General features: G+C 36.5%; 2 protein-coding genes across 11 annotated transcripts in view; both read right to left on the bottom strand.

Moving 5' to 3' along the window:
• Positions 1–1,440: 1,440 nt before the first annotated feature.
• On the bottom strand, positions 1,441–7,323 carry LOC140507111 (FUN14 domain-containing protein 2-like). The gene is given in 2 exon segments (XM_072615062.1): positions 1,441–3,364; positions 3,367–7,323. Coding segments are annotated over 2 exon segments (453 nt in total). The 5' UTR covers positions 3,782–7,323; the 3' UTR covers positions 1,441–3,326.
• A 2,222-nt stretch (positions 7,324–9,545) lies between these two features.
• IFNAR2 (interferon alpha and beta receptor subunit 2) overlaps positions 9,546–21,897 on the bottom strand; it is a 66,643-nt gene continuing 54,291 nt past the window's right edge. For all 10 annotated transcript variants that reach the window (XM_072615060.1, XM_072615054.1, XM_072615053.1 and 7 more), the window contains 2 exons: positions 18,104–18,231; positions 9,546–13,065 (listed from right to left, as the gene is read on the bottom strand). In XM_072615060.1, coding sequence (XP_072471161.1) covers positions 12,379–13,065; positions 18,104–18,231 — 815 coding nt within the window. In that variant the 3' untranslated portion in view covers positions 9,546–12,378. The remainder of the gene's footprint in view (positions 13,066–18,103; positions 18,232–21,897) is intronic.

The following is a 21,897-nucleotide window of genomic DNA, read 5'->3' on the forward strand; positions in this document are numbered from 1 at the left end:
AGGGTCCCCTGGAAAGTAGGGAAACTCCAACAAATATACGTGGTTAGTATAATCATTATACATATCATACCGATTGACAAAGATATTATAAATGTGATCTTGGTCATTTCCATATTCATCTCCACATTCATTTCCACTTCCACAGATTTACTCTGCCCATCAAAAAATAAAGGAGAATATAAAGAGCAGGGCTATCACTCCTTGGTTACTGCCCTAGAGTACAGGGCCTACCCTCTAAGGAATGCTAGCTGCAGCCATGATGGGGGTAAGGGGTAGTAATGTATGGGGTGAAATTTCCCCAATGGAATAAACACAACTGCTACTGTTGCTTCAGAGGCCTTTGGCTGGTACAGAAGCGGGAAGGGTGGGAGCCTTGAGTAGCTCTAGCAGCTGGGGACCAGAGCATTGGGAAACAATGGATGAAGGATAGGTGTGGTTGTGTTAGAGATAAGACCTTCCATTAGCTATTTCAGGGAGAGGGAGGATTTAATTAATATTCCTACCCATAGATTGGTCTAACTTATACCTCTTAAGCATGTGCTGCAGAGCCTTTGGAGTTTCCTTCAATGTCCCCTCACAGCACTCCTCACTTTGGAGACAGATGGAGTAGATAAGACATCAAACATTCATTTTCCTTTTCAATGGCACATTTGTCAATTGCAGAATGACTCATTTTTTATAGCTTAGTTCCTTATATATTTAAGAAATGAGGCCTTACCAAGGGATGGTGGGGTGTGGAGTCCAAAATCTGCAACAGTGTAAGAAGCTTCCATTAGTCTGAACAAGTTGTAATCTTCCTGTAGCCTTATTTGGAAGCTACCCATTTATTCAAGGGCATGAATGTAGAAGGCACTCCTTCCTCCTGAAGAGGGTGGAGTCAGCTTTGGCCAAAGTGCTTGATTTCTCTGAACTCTAATAAATTTCCTTGATACCTTAAAAAAAAAAATAAAGAAATGAGGTCTTATCAGAGAAACTTGCTGCAGAAAATTTTGATATTATTTTATCATCTATGGTACCTTTTAGCAAAATGTAATTTCTCTGATTATTTTAAAAATCAGATCTATTTTTGTTTTGCTTTGACTAAGATCATGATTGCCACCCCTGCCTTTTAACTTCAGCTGAAGCATAATAGATTCTTGTTGAGCCCTTTATTTCAACTTTATGTCTTTCTGTTTCAAAGGTGTCTCTTGTTACAGCATATTGTTAGATTCTGTTATCTAATCCATTCTGCTATCCAATTCTATTTTCTGGGTGAGCTCATTCCATTCACATTCACAGTTGTGATTACTAACTGTATTTCTCTCTTTCCTATTTTCTTTTGTTTATCCTTCTCTCTTTTTATCCTGTCCCTCCTCAAAAGTCTGTTTTACTTCTGATCACTGCCCCCCTCAATCCACCCTCCCTTTTGTCATCCCCTACCTCCATTATCTCTTATCCCCTTCCCTTCTTATTTCCCTATTTGGTAAGATAGATTTCCATACCTAACTGCCCCCTTCCCCCTCTCCTTCCCTCTTTAAACCAATTGTGATGAGAGCAAGATTTAAGTGTTGCTCGACACTCGCTGCTTTTCTCATCCACTATAAAAGGTCTTCCTTGCAAACCTCTTTTCTGTGAGAAAATTTCCTCCATTTTACCACAACTCCCTTTCTTCCTTCTCTCTGTTCATCCCTTCTTCGCTCTTTCATTTTCTATTTTTATTTTGGAGATCATTTCAGCATAATTGACTCACACTCATGCCCTTTACTTATCTAGACTTCTCCTATCTGCCCTAAAAATATAAAGTTCTTAGGAGTTACATGTATAATCTTCCCATATAGGAATGATTCCTCCTTCATGTTTACCTTTTTATGCTTCTCTTGAGTTTTTTGTTTAAATGTTAAATTTTCTATTCAGCTCCATGATATCCAAATTGATTTTTCTGTCTGCTTGCAATATTTTCTCCTTGATCTGGGAGGTCTGAAATTTGGCTATATTATTTCTGGAAATTTTCATTTTGGGATCTCTTTCAGGTGAGGTGATCTGCAAATTCTTTCAATTCCTATTTTATTTTCTGGATCTAAGCTAGTGGAACAGTTTTTCTTGATAATTTCTTAAAATATGGTGTCTAAGGTCTTCTTCTTTATTCTGGCATTCAGGTAGTCCAAAGATTCTTAAATTATCTCTCCTTGATCTATTTTCCAGGTCAGTTGTTTTTCTGATGGGGTAGTTCACATTTTCTTCTATTTTTTTTCATTTTTTTTTGCCTTTTATTGTTTCTTGAAACTCATGGAGTCAGTAGCTTCTACTTGTCCAATTTTCATTTTTAAGGAATCATTTTTTTCAGTGAGTTTTAGTACCTTTTCCTATTTGGCCAATTCTTCTTTTAAAGTCATTCTTTTCTTCAGTGAATTTATGTGCCTCTTTTCTCATTAGGCCAATTCTGTTTTTTAAGTTGATGTTTTCAGCATTTTTATTTTATCAAGCTGTTAGTTCTATTTTCATAATTTTCTTGTGTCACTCATTTCTTTTCCCACATTTTCCTCTACTACTGTTATCTCTTCATTTATAACTTTCCTGTTGGACTAGTGTCCAATTGACATTTTTCTGAGGCTTTGGTTATAGCTGATTTCACATTGTTATCTTCTTCTGAGTTTATGTCTTGGTCTGCCCTGCCACTGTAATAAATTTATGTGTGTGTGTGTGTGTGTGTGTATGTGTATGTATATACACACTTTTTTGTTGTTTGCTCATTTTTCCAACCTATTTCTTGACTTCAAACTTTATGTTAAGATTGGGCTATGCTCATCTCGGATTGGGGGAAACATGATCTCAAACTTCAGGTTTTTTTCATGCTGCTGTTTTCAGAGCTAATTCTGGTGGTCTGCAATTCTTCAGTGCTTCCAGGGTGGTATGATTCAGGGGTTTGTGTGCTTACTGCTCTCCTGGTTTGTGCCCTTTTTTTTTTTTTAGTGATCAACGGGCAAGTGTATTCATCTCCACAAGGCAGAACGCAATGTCAGCAGGTAGGGACCTGGCCAGAGCAGTATAGAGCTTGAGAATGCATCTCTCCCCACTTAGCTGTCTTACAGGGAGGGAAGGGAAACTTGCTCTTACAACCTAGAAAACAGCTAATTAGTTACAAAGCAAGCCGTCAAAAGAGCTATGAGGCCAGTGAAGAGAAAACTGGGCAGGTCATTGATGTTCTTCAATCATCCTGGAGCTTGGATTAGGGCCACATGGTTTATGTTGCTCCTAGTGCAGTGCTAATTATGAGAAGACTGGCCCAAGAGAGCCTAAGGAAGGACATGGGTAGGAAATGTAAAGTGTAGTCTTCAAAGTCTTTCTCCTTAGGATGCCATGCCAAGAAGAAAACCTCCGAAAAAGCTCCAGTCACGAGAACGTTCTTTTTCACAAAGGAAACAACCTCCTCGGCTTTGCTCTTCATCTCTGTATGAAGCTGGTTGCTCCTTTGGATTTTCAGTTGCTCCTTGGCTTTCTTCATATCTTTCTCAACTTGCTGCCAGTCTACCTTGATGCAACCAGTATGGTTTGCGATCTGTAACAGGAAAAATCCACCACCCACTGCTGTTGCTGCCAATTTTCCAGCTTTCTGGAAGATGAAACCTGTGCACCAGTAAGTGACCTTGCCTATCAGGAGCTGAGTGGCCACGCTGTACTTCTCGGCAGAGGGTCCTGATTCCTGTCCAAACAGCTTCCGCCACCATGGCTGCTTCTCAGAAAATTCAGCAAGGTCAAGGGTGTCAAAATTCCCATCAAATTTTGCTTGGGTCGAGGAGGCCATGTCGTAGAGCTCATCTCACAAGGAGGAGTGCTAGAGCTCCAGGAGGTGGGAGGTGGAGCGCCAGGAGCTGTGCCCTGGTCTTTATCCAGAAAGGACCCCTGATCTCCTGCAGCTGAAAGTGCTAATGCTCTTTTTGGCCCTGGAACTGTGGCCAGATCCCCTTCTTTCCTGTAGCAACAAGCACTAGTGCTTCTCTCTGCTTTGGAACTGTGACCAGGGTCCCTGCTCCCTTCTGACCGATCACAAACACTCCTCTCCATACTTGAACTGAAACCTAGAACTGCACGTGGGCACCAGAATTGCCAATTAGCATCAGCTACACCCAGTGCTAACAAAGGGATCCCTGTAATCAATCTGTGATCCTTTTCTGATTCCCTTACCATCTCTGGGAAGTTCTGAGAGCTCCCAAACTGCTGCTGCTGTTGCAATTGCCCAAGTCCACTCCTGGTGTTCCCATCATGCTCCAGGCTGGATCCCACCTTGGTGTCACATATCTCTCCTGTTGACCTCCGAAGTTGTCTTAGGCTGGAAAAATATCTTACCCAGACCTTTTGTTGACTCTGCCATTCCAAAATTTATTCTGAGTAGTTATTTTATAGTTTTTTTGGAGTACAATGTTGGGAGAGCTCAGATCCACCGTCTTGGCTCAGTCTCAAACAAGCAAGATATGTAAAAGATAAATTGGAAATGATTTCAAAGGGAAGGAGGACCGGGAAAGGTTTTTGGCAAAAGTTAGAATTTTAGTTGAGTGGTGAAGGAAACCAGGGAATCTAGGAGGCAGAGATGAATAGAGAAAGTGTTCCAGAATGGAGGATAGCTATTGAAAATGATCAGTTGGGAGATGAAGTTTTCTGCCAAGAATAGCAAGGGATGAGTACCTCTGCTGCCTCCTTCTCCTCCTCCTCCTCTTCCTCACCATCACCACCATCATCTTCCTCCTCCTCCTCCTGCTGCTTCTCCCCTGTTCCCTTGGAGCAGACCATCCTGGTGCCTCTTTTGTGAAGTGGTGACTGAGGAGACCCCTGGACTTGCCATGGCAGACGAGAAGCCGAAGGAAGGGAGTCAAGACCGAAAACAATGACCACATTAATTTGAAGGTGGTAGGACAAGATGGTTTGGTGGTGCAATTTAAGATTAAGAGGCACACGCCACTTGGTAAACTAATGAAATCCTATTGTGAATGACAGGGTTATTCAATGAGGCAGATCAGATTCTGATTTGATGGGCAACCAATCAATGAAACAGGCACATCTTCACAGTTGTAAATGGAGGATGAAGATGCAATTGATGTATTCCAGCAACAGACAGGAGGCACCTACTAAAAAGAGAATCTACAACTCTACTCCAGAACTGTGCTCCCAAGGACAAATATACCTTCACAATTAGAAAACCAAGATTTGGTTCATTCACATCCTGACTACTGCAGTATAGTTTTCTCTCTTCTTCGATTTCCTTCCCCCATTCCTTTATTGTACATAAAGTAACTGGTGTATGTGCACAGGCATAATGCATATATTTTTTAAAACTAAATGGCTGATGGTATGTTTTGATCAACATCAAATGAAGATGGGGAATGGAAAAAACAAACTGGTTCTGTGAAAATATCCCTTTTCTCCATTAGTGTCATGCTCATTCAACTTTTATCTTTACATTCCAGTAAGTTATTTTGCTCTCACTGTTTAACAACAACAGCAGCAACAACAACAACAAAAACCCACAGAAACATCCTTGCATGCTTTGTTTGATTGGATAATTTCAATGTTTTTCTTTTATCATTGTAAAACAAAGGTCGATTTTATAACTTTTTTGAATGTAGCTATTACATGTAGGGCAATTTCTGTCTCTCAGTAAGGATAAATTACTATAAAGAAATTGATCCTAGATAGTTTTTCCAAGTCAAACATGTTGTTTAAATAAACTTCTTGTTTAAAATAATAACAATAAAAAAGAATAGCAAGGGGTCCAGTGTCCCTGAATCACAGAGTATATGGAAGAGATTAAGATATAAGAAGACTGAAAAGGTAGGAGGTGGAACCAAGATGGCAGAGTAAAGGCAGGGACTTGCCTGAGCTCTATTCCCAAACTCTCCAAATATCTTTAAAAAATGACTCTAAACAACTTCTCAAGCAGTAGAACCCACAAAAAAAGATGAAGTGAAACAAATTCCCAGCCCAAGACAATTTGGAAGGTCAGCAGGAAAAGTTTGTTGCACCAAGATGAGAGAGGAGTGCCATCCAGTGCAGGTACAGACTGAACTCCAGCAAACCCAGAGCAGGCCTTGAGGCTACTGAATCACTGGCAGCAGTGCTGGTTCCCAGATCTCTCAGCTCACAGTTGCCAAAGACTTCTTAGAAGGTCAGCATGAAGGGTCTGTTACACCTTGGTGAGAGTGGAGTGCAGTCTAGCATAGGCTGTGCCAGCATAGCTCCAGACTCAGGAAACCAGGAGCAGGTCTTGGGAGTGACTAAATCAGCAGTGGCAGCAGCAATGGCAGTGGCAGCATCTGCTTCCAGAGCTCCCAGCCCACAGAAAATAAGGGGGTCAAACAACTGGTTAGAAGAAGATTACAGGGGTCCTTTTGCTAGCACTGAGGCAGGATTCTATTGATTTGTCCATACTCTGATCTGGGTCACAGACATGGTTGGCAATTCCAGGGTGAGGGGGGAGCACTAGCACAGCAGAGCTTGTGGCCACAATGGAGGTGAGGGGGTGATGACCCTCCAAACAGTTCCAGGGCAGAAAAGAGTACTTGTGGTTGCTCATAGACCAGAGGACAGGCCAGGAGAGTTATAAACACCTCCCCTTAGATCATACCACTTGGAAGAACTGAAAACTTACAGGTCCTAGAAGCATCTCTGAAAACAGCTGCTGTTGAACCTCTGAAGCTTGGGACAGTGCACCCTCTACCCTGGAAGCAGAGCCCTACTTTAACAAACAGTAGAAAGTCAAGTAATAGGCTAGAAAAATGAGGAAATAATGGAAAAAAACAACAACTCTGGCTATAGAAAGTTACTGTGGTGACAAGATCAAAACACACACTCAGAAGAAGATTACAAAGTCAAAACTCTTCCCTCCAAAGCCTCCAGGAAAAATATGAATTGGTCTCAGAACAAGGAAGAGCTCAAAAAGGATTTTGAAAATCAAGTAAGAGAGGAAGAGGAAAAAATTGGGAAGAGAAATGAGAGTGATGCAAGAAAATAATGAAAAACAAGTCAACAGTTTGGTAAAAGAGACACAAAAAATATATTGAAGAAAATAACACTTTAAAAAACAGGCTAGACCAAATGGAAAAGGAGGTTCAAAGGGAAATGGTTACTTAAAAATTAGAATGGGGCAAGTGGAATCTAATGACTTTATGAGAATTCAAGAAACAACAACAACAAAAACTCCAAAAGAATGTAAAAATGGAAGACAATGTGAAATATCTCATTAGAAACCCCACTGACATGGAAAATAGATCTAGAAGAGATAATTTTAAAATTATTGGACTACCTGAAAGCCATGATTAAAAAAAAGAGCCTAGACATCATCTTTCAAGAAATTATCAAGGAAAATTGCCCCAATATTCTAGAATCAGAGGACAAAATAGAAGTTGAAAGAATCATCTGAGATTCCAAAATGAAAACTCCCAGGAATATTATAGCCAAATTCCATAGTTCCCTAGGTCAAGGAGAAAATATTGCAAGCAGTCAGAAAGAAACAATTCAGCTATGGTGGAGTCACAGTCAGGATAACACAAGATTTAGCAGCTGCTACATTAAAGGATTGGAGGTCTTGGAATATGACATTCTAGAGGACAAAGGAGCTAGGATTACAACCAAGTATCACCTACCCAGCAAAACTGAGTGTAATCCTTCAGGGAGAAAATTGGATATTCAATGAGATAGAGAATTTTCAAGCACTCTTGATGAAAAAGATCAGAACTGAATAGAAAATTTGACTTTTAAATACAAGATTCAGGAGAAGCAAAAAAAAAAAAAAGGCTAACAGGAAAGGGAAATCCTAAGGGACTTAATAAAGTTAAACTTTACATTCCTACATGGGTAGGTGATATTTATAACTCATAAGATCATTATTTCTCATTATTAGGGTAGTTAGAAGAAGTATATATGGACAGATGATACAGATATGAGCTGAATAGGAAGGGAAGATATCTAAAAAATAAAATTAAGGGGTGAGAGAGAGGAATGTACTGGGAGAAAGAGAAAAGGAGAGGTAGAATGGGATAAATTATCTCACATAGAAGAGGAAAGAAAAACCTTTTACAGTGGAGACAATGCGTTGGCTCAAAGAGAGAATAACATACTCAAGCAATTGGGTTTAGAAATCTGTCTTACCCTATAGGAAAGTAGGAGGGGAGGGTGTGTGTGTGATAGAAGAGAGGGCAGATCGGGGGAGGGGGTTGTCAGAAACAAAACATGTTTTAGGATAAACAGGGTGAAAGGAGAGAGAGAATAGAATAAATGGGGGGATGAAATGGAGGGAAATACAGTTAGCAATAGTAACTGTTAAAAAAATTTTGAAGCAAGTTTTTCTGATAAAGCCCTCATTTCTGAAACATACAGAAAACCAAATCAAATTTATACAATTAAGAGCCATTCCCCAATTAATTAATGATCAAAAGATATAATCAGTTTTTAGGTGAAGTAATCAAAGCTATCAACAGCCATATGAAAAAATACTCTCACTACTGATTGGAGAAATGCAAATTAAAACTATTCTGAGGTACTACCTCATATCTATTTTATTGGCTAATAGGTCAGAAAAGGCAAATGACAAATGGTGGAGGGGATATGGGAAAAATAAGACGTTAATGCACTGTTGGTGGAGTTGTGAACTGATTCAATCATTTTATAGAGCAATTTGGAACTACGTTCAAAGGGCTATAAAACCACGTATACCTTTTGACTTAGCAATCCCACTATTAGGTCTGTATCCCACAAGATAAAAGAAAAGGAAAAGGACCTATATGTACAAAAATATTTACAGCAGCTCATTTCTGGGGGAAAAGAACTGGAAATCAAGATGTCCATCAATTGAGGAATGGCTGAGCAAGTTATGATATATGAATATTATGGAATACTATTGTATTATAAGAAATGATGAGGAGGATGCTTTCAGAAAACCTTGGAAACAATTGCATGGGCTGATGCAAAGTGAAATGTACTGTGTACAAAGTAACTAAGTAAGATGATCAGTTGTGAATGGACTTAGCTATTCTCAGCAATACAATGATCCAGGACAACTACCTCCTAATTTTAAAGATGAGGTAAAAGGCTGAGAGGTGAAGTGATTTGCTCAAAGTCAAATGACTAGTAAGTGATGGAGTCTGGGCCCAGGATAGGTATTTTGACTCCTAGTGTCAATTCCACCATTTATCTTTAAATAGCAAGGTACCAATGAAGATGAAAAAAGAAATACGTGGATTATATACCTTAATTTACAGTGGGATGCAGTGGAAGTAGCATTGAATTTGAAATCAAAAGTGCTGGAGTTGGACTATGGGTAACAGAAAAACTAATGAAGGTATAGCCTATGAATGGGGCATGGCTTTCTCTCTTTCTGGGTTGTCTCATTCACTGCAATTTGTCCTAACACTGGCAGGTCTCTGGTTCCCAGAGACAGGCCAGCATTATGTGTTTATGAATTACCTTCTCTCAGTATCCTATGGGTAACCCTCTTGTAGGGGAGTATACTCACCAATATAGCTCATAAGCTCTCACTGATCTCCTTCCCATTGACACAAAATCAATGCCATTAACTCTTAAACATAAAACACTTATTTAATGGTAAGTCAAAAACAAGGATAATTATCACAGTTACTGAATGTAAGGCAAATACAAAAATAATTGATATATCACAAGCAACACATAAACTCTCTTTCAGTAATACAGCATTCATGGAAAAGAATGTGAGAATACCTATAGAAACCTAGCAAGGAGGCAGATGAGTAAGCCCATGTGCTCAGGGCAACTCTGGACTGCAGTCCTTGATCCCCTTGGTCTCTTCAGGAACAATCCATACCACAGGAAGCCAAAGCCTTTCTCCCTGTTTTCTTTCGGATCCTCATCACTTAACTGTTGGGTAAATCTCTAATTCTACCCTTGAACTGATGAAACGGTGACAAGCTCATTTAACTCATAATCACCCTCAAAAGGATGTAGAAAAAGTGTTACATTAATATAGTGAGAAGCAGTTCTCTTAAGTCAGAGAATTGCAAAACTCCCTGGATAGGCTCTCTGGGCAATGACAACTCAAATCAGTTCTTCACTCAGTTCCTTATATAATTATCCCTTTCACATTGTGGAGGTTAGGATATAGTGCCCCCACGATCAGGAAAATCTGCATAAAATTTTTTGGCCCTCCCTTTGTACAGAGAAGTCTGAATCATTGTAGTATTAAAAGATAAACTGTTGAAATTATACAATACTATACATATATTTTATGCATTTCTGAGTTTCTAAACTTCTGTGTTGCTGCTGGCCTTCCCATGTTGTCTGTGGCTTCCACAAAGCTCCTCAAAAATTCCCATTTAATTTCTTATGCTGACTTGCCAATATATTGAAATCACAATGGGGAAAATCGTGATGTGAAAAGGATAACTATATCTTGGAATTAAGACTTTATGAGAGAAGCTTGCTGCAAAGATTTCTACTCTAGTTATCTACTTTCCTTCTAATTCTAATTGCATTGATTTTGTTGGTGCAAATTAAAAAAAATTTGGGCAAATGATATTGTCTTCTTTATTTTTCGTTCATGAACTGTTCTATTCGCATATCTGAAATTTCTTCTTTACTCTTCTAACTTGTTTGTGATGTCACTCTTTAGTGTATGGAATGAGAGGTTGGTTTATACCTAATCCTGCCTTCCACTTTCCCCAGCAGTTTTGGTCAGATAGTAAGTTCTTATTCTAGTAGATGCAGTCTTTGGGTTTATCAAACAGCATCTGCTGGCCTTATCACCCAGGAGCAGGTGTGGAGAGACAGAGAGCCTTTAATAGCCATGCCTCCTCCCTAATTGAAAAGAAGAGGGAAACTACTAAGACAGAGTATTGAATAACTTAGAAAAGGATACTGTATTAGATATTTTTATACTGTTTTTCTCTTGTACAAGAAATGGTTCAATCTAGGGAGTACAGGTAAGAAATGACTGCAATATGGAGACAAAAGACATCAAGAAAGGAAATTTAAAACAAAAACAAAAAACCTCCTTACCTTCCAGTGGTAGTGAGGCTCTAGCACACAGAGGATCATAGACATAAAACTGTAACAGACTTTACAGGTCATCTGATTCACCCTTTTCCATTTACATATGAGGAAACTGAGACCCCGAAATGTGAAATGACTTGTCCAAGAGGTAATAAATGGAAGAGACAGAATTCAAAGTGAAGAAATTGTATTGATTCTATATCATTTTATAATTGATTCTATTGTGTACTACTGCCTCATTTTACATGGCTGCTCAAGCCATATTTGTATCTTTGCCTATGAACTAAGTTTAGAAATTCAGTTCTCCTGCTAATCACTGTTATATTCTTGCCTCAAAGAAATCTGTTATCCTTGAGTGATGCAGGTGGACACCAGGTCTAGTATCTTTATACCACCCAACTACCTTTCAAGGATGTCTGGTTTATTATCCAAAGAAGTCTGGTCCACTATATCTAACCTTACAGGTGGACTCAAACAATGAACATTCCTTAGTCACAGGAGGGAAGGGAGGGGGGTTGCTGCTACCCCTCGCTCCCAATTTCCAACCACCAACCAATTGTGTTGTTGTCACATGATGCTGCCAGCCCTGTAGTCAAATGCATTCTTTTTCTTACCTGCCTAGTTTTGTTCTTTATTTTACGCTTATAAAAAGGAGCTGTGCTTCTTTCTCTGGGAACTGACCTGAGGTATCCATTTGACCCACTTTATTAAAAGGTTTTCATTTTGTTAATAAATTGATACAGCTCAGAATTCTGCACCTCAATTTACCTTTATTAAATTCTACCGAGACAAAACCCAAGTCCCCTGATTTCAAATTCAGTTTTCCTAATGCTAAACCTATAAGACTCAGAGCCACTTGCAATTAATGATGTGCAAAACTTTCAGATCATATGCATCTAGGTGTCCACTATTTTCCTTGGTTTTACCCAGGACTGTCAGTGTCAACTGATTAGTTTTGTCTGTTCCTCATATAGACTAGCCCTTTAGTTCTTAACTTTTTATCTTCCCCCTTCCCTCCTCTCTCTTAGGTCTAAAATTTCCTGCTTTCTAAAAGCATCTAACTTCTGGCTCAGAAAATTCCTATGCATAATAGTGGACCTTGTCCTTGATCCTGAGAAATACTACTGGACAAATTTTAAGTCCAGTAAAGGTGGTTTATTAGAACACTTTCCCTTTAAAGTATTTCACAAAGTTTTACATGAAAAATAAGTTTCACAGTGCCCTATGCATTTAGTTTGCATAACTGATTTTTATAGTAACACTTGTACACATTCTCTGGTTTTCTTCATTTTCCTTTGAGGCTTTGGGACCACATATAATTAGTGAGGGAGAAGAGAGAGAGATATCATATAATATTCATTAATGTCTATGAGTTTAACTTGTCAGAATTCATCTTCTTATATAACCATCCCCGAGGTCCATATCTGACTCTGAAGTAACACTTTCATCAGAGGAAGCATTTTCAGAGCAGAGGTATTCTTTAGAGGGGAAATGGAAAAGTGGTGTCTTTACACATGTAGCATGAGTTATATGTTTTAATTCAGTCCCCTCTGAATCCACTAGGCTGATTGTATCTTCTTGCACAGGCAATAATATCTGAGCAGCATCTTCTTCTGATTCTTGGTCATCTCCACGGTCTCCCATAAACACAGTGCTTAAATTCACATTAAAATTAAAGCAGTCTTCTGACCTAGAAGAAAAGGTACTACCTTCAGAAAGGTGGCTCCACATTTGGCACACTCTACTTTTATCTGCACCAATCTTTAATTCATATGATGTGGCATTATCTGTGTCAGCCAGAGGAGGGTCAACCTCTGGACTTTCAAGTTCATTTGGATCCAAATCAGTGGAATTATATCCTTTTAGGCACAATGTGGAGTCCTGAATTTGAGATCTACAGGTAAAGCCATTCATTGTGTAGTCATTTTCTACTTTTTCAGTTGATTCACAATCACTGTCACTTTTATCATCACTGTCATTAAATATTTTTTTCTTCTTGGTCTTGTAAATGATTTCTGCCCTTGTAATTTTCACATAAGGCAATTGAAGTGGGCCAGGTATGACAGGTGGGAAATCCTTAAAGAAAACAGAAGAAGGAGGAGAGGAGAGGTTAATGGTGAAGTGTTGCTTTTTATAGTTCATCATCAATCATCATTCCAATTTCAAAATCAACAACAATAAACTCCTGAGAACAGTAGACTGCAAACTTTTCTGTCTTACCTCTTAATTAAAAAAAGAAGTAATAAAAAAAGAGAAAATAAAAAATAATAAGCATTTTCTAGAAGATTTACAGGAATCCTAGGCAGTTCCTCAGTAGACACTGATCCAAAATTTCTTCCTCTTGCTTGTGATGTCTTCCACTCTTCCCTTTGTTTATGAAGCCCTACCTTTCCTTCAAGGGGCAATGAAATACCCCTCTCTTTTGGAGACTTGTCCTGACTTATCTTAGAATTCAAGAAGCATTTCCTCCTCTGAACTCATCAGGTGTTTATTTTTTCTATGACTGCTGATGATGTGCATTTCATATTATAAAAACTGCTCCTGTCCTTTTATTACTTATATGTCGGGGAATGATGCTTGGAACATGCTACTTATCTTGGTTTGCTCATAGCACCCACTACAATGTCTCACTCACAGTAGGCAATTAATATTTGTTGAATTCATTCTCTTGTCTCTCATTTATCTTAGTTCTTCACATTTAATCTCTGCATTTTAAATAGTTTCTTGAAAACTGCATAATATTTTCATAATATTACTCATTTATGCCAAAAAGGCTACAAAGGATAAGCAAAGAAGGACCTGTGAAAATGTTATAAAGTATCGTAAAACAGAACAAAACAAAACAAAACACCCCTAGGATTTTATGAAATGGGGAAACACTAGAAGCTTTTTGAGTGGACAAAGGAATAAACCAAGTCTGCTCCCCTTTCCTGCTATTACTTGACATAGTTCTAGAGATGCTAGCAATAGTAATAAGAGAGATTAAAGATATAAAGGTAGATAAAGAAGAGGCAAAATTATCCCTCTTTGCAGATAACATGATGCGTTAAATAGAAATGCTTAGAGTAGTAGCAAAGAAACCAACAGAGATAATAAAAATTTTACTGAAACTAATGGAGATAATAGTTTCAGTAAAGTAGCAGGTTACTAAAGAAACCCTCAAAAATAAAATATTTCCACACAGCAATAACAAAAGAAGGAGAAAGTAATAGAAAAGGAAGTTCCATTCAAATAATACCTGAATATACAATTGTTAAATGTTCTGTAAAGAAATACAGACCAACCTAAATAGTTGGAGGGATAGTCAGTACTCATGGTTATGCTGTGCCAATATAATTCAAATGGCAATTCTACAGAAATTAATTTGTAGAGGAGCTACACCAGTGGTATCAAACTCAAATAGAAACAGGGATCCCTGCTATAGCATACTGACTTAGAAAACCACAAATTAACACTATTTAAGTTTTATTGTGTTTTAAAATTTTGTTCAACAATTACATTTTAAATTGGTTCAGGGTGACAAGTTTGACACCTTAGTTCTATACCAATCAAAATACCAAGAGGATACTTTACAGAGTCAGATAAAATAACACCAGAATTCATTTGAAGAAACAAAAGAGATAGAATTCCAAGGGAAATACATTTTTTTTAAAGGAGGAATGAAGCACTTCTAGATGTTATAATACGTAATATAAACTATAATTTAAAGTAATAATCAACAAAAGCATTGGGGGCTGGTTAAAATTTTTTAAAAATTAGATCAGTGGAAAAGACATGTCAAGAAAGAATCAGGAACAAATAAACTGAATAACCTAGCATTTGATTAACTTTAAAAAAACACACTTAGGAAAGAACTCCTTATCTAGTATAATAGGATTAAAAAGACAAGCCTCACATGACCCTCACTTGTAGCACATATAAATGAGTCTGATCACACTCACTGTTAAAGCACACTACCTTAACCTGACATATTTAATTGGTCTATCCTGAATACATAGTGAACTAGTGGTACACTGGATAATTTATTTCTTGTAATTAAATTTGTAATCTTTCGTTAACTAACTCAATTTTCCACTCTAATTCATTCAATATTCGTCATTGAATGAATTAGAGAAACCTTCTTTCTCAGTAACTACTCTGACTTATAAGTATGAAAATTTATTATATTAATATAATTTACGAACAAATGAGGGCAATTAAAAATGTAGACACATATAACTGTATGCAAAATGTTGGCTATGACTAACACCACCGATAGAATCACCACAGTCCATCAAAAATATCCATAGTTGACTTTTCTGGAATTTCGTCTAAAATACAATTAAATTCTTTTAAAACATTATCTTTATATTTTTTCTTCAGGATTAGTCTTTTCTTTTCATTTTCAAAAAATACAAGAAACAGTCTTTCCCCAATTATATAGTACTGTTACTTCCTTACTGATTCTTCATAAAGTTCTCTTTATAGGTTTTCTTCTTCAATTAGCAATGAAAAGAGTTTCCTAAGAAAGAAGTCCAGTTTCACCTTCTCTTTCTGTTACACAAATTATTTATAGATCCTCATGGATCACAGATAAACACACACTTTCTCCCTGACTCAATAAAGAAAGACACATTTAGCATATATTCTTTGTATATACATAAACACATTGTTTCCTTGACTCAGTAGGGAGAGGTACTCCAGTGACTCTCTCAATTGACTTTTCATAGATCCCCAGTGGATCACAGATAACTGCACCTATCTTCTCTCTGTATAGGGAAAGGCATTTCAGCTCAATTCATTTCCATTTTTAAGATTTAATTTTTGCTTAAACCATTTCTTAACCATCACTTCAAACTGTCAGCTCAGCTTATTTCTTCCCAATAATCTATCTGAGATATTAAAGTGACAGTAGCAATGTCTAGAATCTCTCATACAAACAATCAAAGAAAGAATCACAATGGGAAAACTAAAAAGAAGTATGCTAGAAATCAGGGTTAGACCAACAACTTAGACTGTTTATCACAATAAACTAAAAATGGATATATGATTGACTATTAAAGCTCATACCCTAAAATGAATTAGAAGAGAACCACATCAGGTACAAAGTTACTGCTATGACCAGGAGGATGAAATCTTACTCAAACATAAAATAGAGATGATTATAAAGCATAAAATAGATAATTTCTATTACATGAAATTGAAAACCTTTTATATAAGCAAAATTAATGTAACCAAGACAAGAAGGGAAGCAACCAATTGGGAAAAATCTTTTCATCAAGTATAAGGGTCTTGTACCAAGATAGACAGGTATATAAACAGATATATAAACCCAAAGCAAGTCCTCATAAACAAACGGTCAAGAGTTATCAGAAAACATTTTTCAAAAGAACTAATTGAAACTATTAACAACCATAAGAAAGAATATTTCAAATTGCTACTAACAAAAGAAATATGAAAATCAAAATAATTGGCATAGGCAACAAAAGATGGAAATAGTTGGAAGGGCTGTGGAAAGATTAGCACACTAATGAATTGTTGGTGAACCTTAAAAATCAATCTGACCATGCTAGAAAAACAAGGGACTTATTCAAAGAAAGTTGATAAAATTTCCACGCCCTTTGATCTAGAGATTTCACTGCCTTGCATATACTTTACTGGAGGTAGGGAGGGTGACCAATGGTAAAAAGAAAAAATACCTGGGCATACAGTACCTTTTGTTTTTAGAAAAGAACTAGAAACAAAGTAGATGTCTATCACTTGAATTATATCCTACTGTAGAAAAGAACTACTTTAGAAATCTCCAATGAAGCATAAATTTCATTCAAAAAAGCAGTTAGAATGTTTGAGTCCTGACCATCCCAAGAATTAAAGATAAAGTTTTTAAAAAGTAAAAAAAAATACTAAGATAAATACTTTCAAGGTGATCTGGTCATATGATATACATATTTATAGTAAATGAAGGTGCCTCTGCGGATAGAGCATCAGACTTGGGGCCAAAAAACCTTAGCTCAAATCCAACTTCAGACATGCAACAAGCTGGGTGACCTGGGGCAAGTTACTTAATCTTGTATGCCTCAGTTTTCTCATCTGTAAAATGAGCTGGAGAAGAAAATGGCAAACCACTCCAGTATCTCTGCCCCAAAAAACTCCAAATGGAGTCATAAAGAGTTGTATATGACTGAAATAATGGAACAACATGTGCAAAGCACTCTGGTAAGTTCTGGGGATACAAATAGGAAAGTAAGAAAACCCTTGCTCTCAAGGAATATTACTATGCTGTAGTAGCAATGAATATAATGAATACAGAGAAGCATGGGAAGATTCACATGAACGGAAAAGGTTAAGTAAGTATAATAATGAAAGGAATACACACAATGACTACAAAGTAAATAGAAAAACAATCCCTACAAAACAATTGAAACTGAGTTCTGTGTAATAATCATGACCAATCTTGGTTTCGTATAATATATTTGAAGCGCGTCTTTGTAGAGGTAGGGGCTATGGTTATGTACATATTGCTTATGATGTCAGAGTTTTTCAATATCTTGGCTACTTTCACTTAATTGTTCTTTTCTCCTCTTTTTTCTTTTTTGTTTTTAAGTGACAATACTCTGGGAGGGGTTTAAGAAGGATATTTTGGGAAATGTAGGTCACATGAAAAAGATAATAATAAAATATTATTTAAAAAAATATCAAGAGAAACATGGGAAACTTAAATTGCTATGGAAAAGACACACCCAAGAAATTGTTAAGGAATGATTCAGAGGAATATCGTAGCAGCAAAATAGCAAAATGAACATTTGTCTTGGAAACTGACTTTTCTTGTGCATGTGTTACAAGCAACCTTATGTGGTTGTGATTGTGTGGTTTATCCTTCATTATGAAAGAGGACCATGCATCAAGAAGATGTTGCCATGACTTGCAAGTGAATTAGATTTAAGTGAGGGAGGGCTGTGCAAAGTCACCAGCCTCACTTTGTCTTCCAGAGCCATCTGGATCGAGTGGCCAGATACAGATCAGGACAACTGAAGATTGCCCAGTACAAGCAATCTTATGGTTCATTGCTGGCAGAATGAAAAGAAAATCTAACTCTCTATGAATAAAAACAAAGAAATGACATAAAAGTACATACCAGTGCTTTGGGAGAATGTGTTTGTTTTCTGCATATATATCCTGTTTTTTTCAGCAATATCACAAGGATTATTATTGGGAAAGAGATAAAACATGCAGCAAATGATATTGCAGTAATATCTTCTGAACCTACAAATGAAAATTTAAATGGAATTATTTAAAATAAAATTCAGTATGTATTCAAAAGAGGACAAAAAAACCTTTTTCTAAAAATGAGTTCAAAATTTATGAACTTGTAAGAGATCAAGGATTTTTTAACTAAAAGTTTGAACTATTTATGAAAAAGAAGGAAATACAGTATATTGTACACATGTCCATTACCTTCGGTAATTTGCAGACTGTTTTTAAAAAGATATTAACTTCAACAAGACTGTAAGAAAATTGTCTTATTTGTTTTTGTGACTCCTTATGAATTTTTCCGCTATGTATTCTAAAAGTGTTACCCTAATGATCACTTTAATTTACAGAATGGTTTTGCTTCCTACACTGTATATCATTTCATGGCTTCCCATATTTCTTTATATTTTACATTTTCCTCATTTATTACACTGAAATAATGTTCCATTAAACTCATATGTCACAATTTGATCAGCCCCATTTGATCAGTAATATATATTTAATTGATTTCCAGTTTTTTGTATTACAAAAAGTGCTGGTAAGGCATATTTTTACACAGGTTACGTCTTTTTTCATTTTCAATAATCTCCTGAGAGTACAGGACCAGTAGTGGGATTACTGGATCAAAAGTATGAACACTTTTGGGGGGGGTTTGCTTCTATTATTTAAATGTATATTGCTTTCCAAAAGACTATAATTTATTCAAAGCATTACTAACACCTGAGAGAAGGGGTTCAACACCAGACGTTCTCTATATATTTGAAACCACAAAGAGGGAACAAAAAATGCTATCTTAAGAGTTTTAAAAATTTTCACTTCCCTCAATATAAGAATTTGAACAGTTTCATGTGGTTAAGCACTGCTTGCTTAAATCGTTTTGAAATTTGTTTTTTGGAGAATGGCTCTTAAACTTGTAAATTTGTATGTGTTCTTTGTATATTCTGGATGTCACATTGTTATCAGAAAAGTTTATTGTAAAGATTCCCCTCTGTATGTTTCTTTCCTTATTTGGATGTACTGCTTGTTCTGGAGCAGTTTAATAAAAACAAATTAATCAAATTGTTCGTTTAATAAAATCAAATTAATCTATTTCGCCTATGGCTTCTTCCGGTTGCTAACTAAATTACTCACACTCTTCACAGCTGTGACAAATGTAACATTTCATTAAAATCTGTTTTTAATGATTTAAAAATACTTAGATCTTTTTCAGAATGAATTTTGTTATTTTATTGAGTTCTGTGAAATATTCTTTTCATAATTTGGCATAGGACTAAAACTGCAAGTTAACTTTGGTAGTGTTTTATTATATTGGCACAACCCAGATATAAGCACTTAATATTCAAATCTGCTATTTAAGTTGTTTAACTTAATAAGTTAACTAAAAGTTTTGAACTATTTTTAAAAATAAGGAAATACAGTATACTGTACACATTTATATTCTTTATTTTTTGGAATGGGATTTATTAAATGGAATTTATACAAGTGTTCTGTATGTTTTGATAAATTGATTCTCCAAATATTTTAAGCATTTTGTGGTTATTGGGAATGCGATTTCCAATATTTTGCACCACAAAGAGAGGTGCTATAAATATTTTTGTACATGTGGATCCTTTTTCCATTTGTATGATCTCTTTGGGATATAGACCTAGAAGTGGTATTGCTGGGTCAAAGGGCATGCACATTTTTATAGCCCTTTGGGCATAGTTCCAAGTTGCTTTCCAGAATGGTTGCGTAAGATCGCAATTCTACCAACAATGCATTAGTGTTCAAATTTCCCCACATCTCCACCAGCATTTATCATTTTCCTTTTTCTGTCATATTAGTCAATCTGACAGGTATGGATTGGTACCTCAGCGTTGTTTTAATTTGCATTTCTCTAATCAACAGTGATTTAGAGCATTTTTTCATATGACTGTAGCTAGGTTTGATTTCTTCATCTGAAAAGTGCGTATTGATATACTTTGACCATTTATCAATTGGGGGCTTATATTCTTATAAATTTGACTCAGCTCTCTCTATATTTTAGAAGTGAGTTCTTTATCAGAAACAATGCCTGTAAAAATTGTTTCCCAGCTTTCTTCTTTCCTTCTAATCTTGATTGCACTGACTTTGCTTGTGCAAACCTTTTTAATTTAATGTAATCAAAATTATCTATATTGCATTTCATAATGTTCTCAATCTTTTGTTTGGTCAAAAATTCTTCCTTTCTCCATAGATCTGACAGGTAAACTATTCCTTGCTCTCCTAATTTGCTTATGGTATCACCCTTTATATCTACATAATGTATCCATTTTTACCTTATCTTGATATACAGTGTAAGATATTAGCCTATGCCTAGTTTCTGTAATACTATTTTCTAGTTTTCCCAGTTTTTGTTAAAGAGTGAATTATTATTCCAGAAGTTGGAGTCTTTGGAGTCAAACAGTAGGTTACTATAGCTATTGACTACTATGTCTTGTGTACCTGACCTATTCCAGTGATCTACCACTCTACTTCTTAGGCAGTACCAAATAATTCTGATGATTGATGCCTTATAATGTAGTTTTAGATCTGGTATGGCAAGGCCACTTCCCTTGCATTTCTTTTCATTAGTTCCTTTGATATTCTTGACCTTTTCTTCTTCCAGATGAGTTTTGTTATGATTTTTTCTAACTTTATAAAATAATCTTTTGGATTCCAACTTCTCTCCCTCCCTCCCTCCCCATCCACATTGGGAAGGCAAGAAATTCAATACAGATTAAATATGTGTCATTTTTCAAAAGACTTCCATAATAATTATGTTGTGTAATACTAACTATATTGCCCTCTCTCCTACCCTATTGCCCCTTGTTTTTTTATTCCCTCATTTGACCTTGTCCCTTCCCAAAAGTGTTTATTTCTAGCTACTCCCTTCTCCCATTTGTCTTCCCTTCTATCATTATCCTCACCCCACTTGTTGCCTCCTCCCCTACTTTCTTGTAGTGTTAGACAGACTTTCATACCAAATTTAGTGAGCATATCATTCCCTCCTTAAGCCATATGTGGAGAGAGTAGCTTCACTTTTCCTTTCTCCCTTTCTCCCTTTTCTCCTTCATTGAACAAGATTTTTCTTATCTCTTTATGAGCACTTAGGTCAGGCCCTCATTACCGCTTGCCTAGATGGTTATGTCTACTTGATGTGTATCAAAGTCTCTCTTTTCTCCAACCCATTCTCCACACAGCTGACAAATCAATATTTCTTAAAAATGGCCTTAACTATGGCATTCCTCTACTTAAGAATCCTTACTGTTCCCACTGACTATTCTAGATATTTGATGTTCCACTCCTTTACACACTTTATGTCCTAACCACACTAGTTTACTAAGTGTCTCCTAAATGGAGCATTCCGTCTCCTTTCTTTTCACATGTTGTCTGTCCTTTGTGTTTGGAGTATGCTCCTTTCTTACCACTGCCTCCTAGGAATTAGAGCTCCCTTAAAAAGATTCAACTTTGCAGTCATGTACCACATAAAACCATTTATGACTACGTTTCCCTCCTGCCCACAAATAAATATTATTATATTTTGTAATTTCCCCATGGAATTAAACTCCTTGAGGGAAAAGATTGTTTTGTTTCTGTCTTATTAGCTCCAGCATCTGGTACAGTTCATGCACATAAGAACTTAGTAGTGTTTGTTGAATTGATTTGGGAAATGCCAGA

Source organism: Notamacropus eugenii, chromosome 5 (assembly GCF_028372415.1).
Source record: "Notamacropus eugenii isolate mMacEug1 chromosome 5, mMacEug1.pri_v2, whole genome shotgun sequence".
Classification (NCBI taxonomy): Eukaryota; Metazoa; Chordata; class Mammalia; order Diprotodontia; family Macropodidae; genus Notamacropus; species Notamacropus eugenii.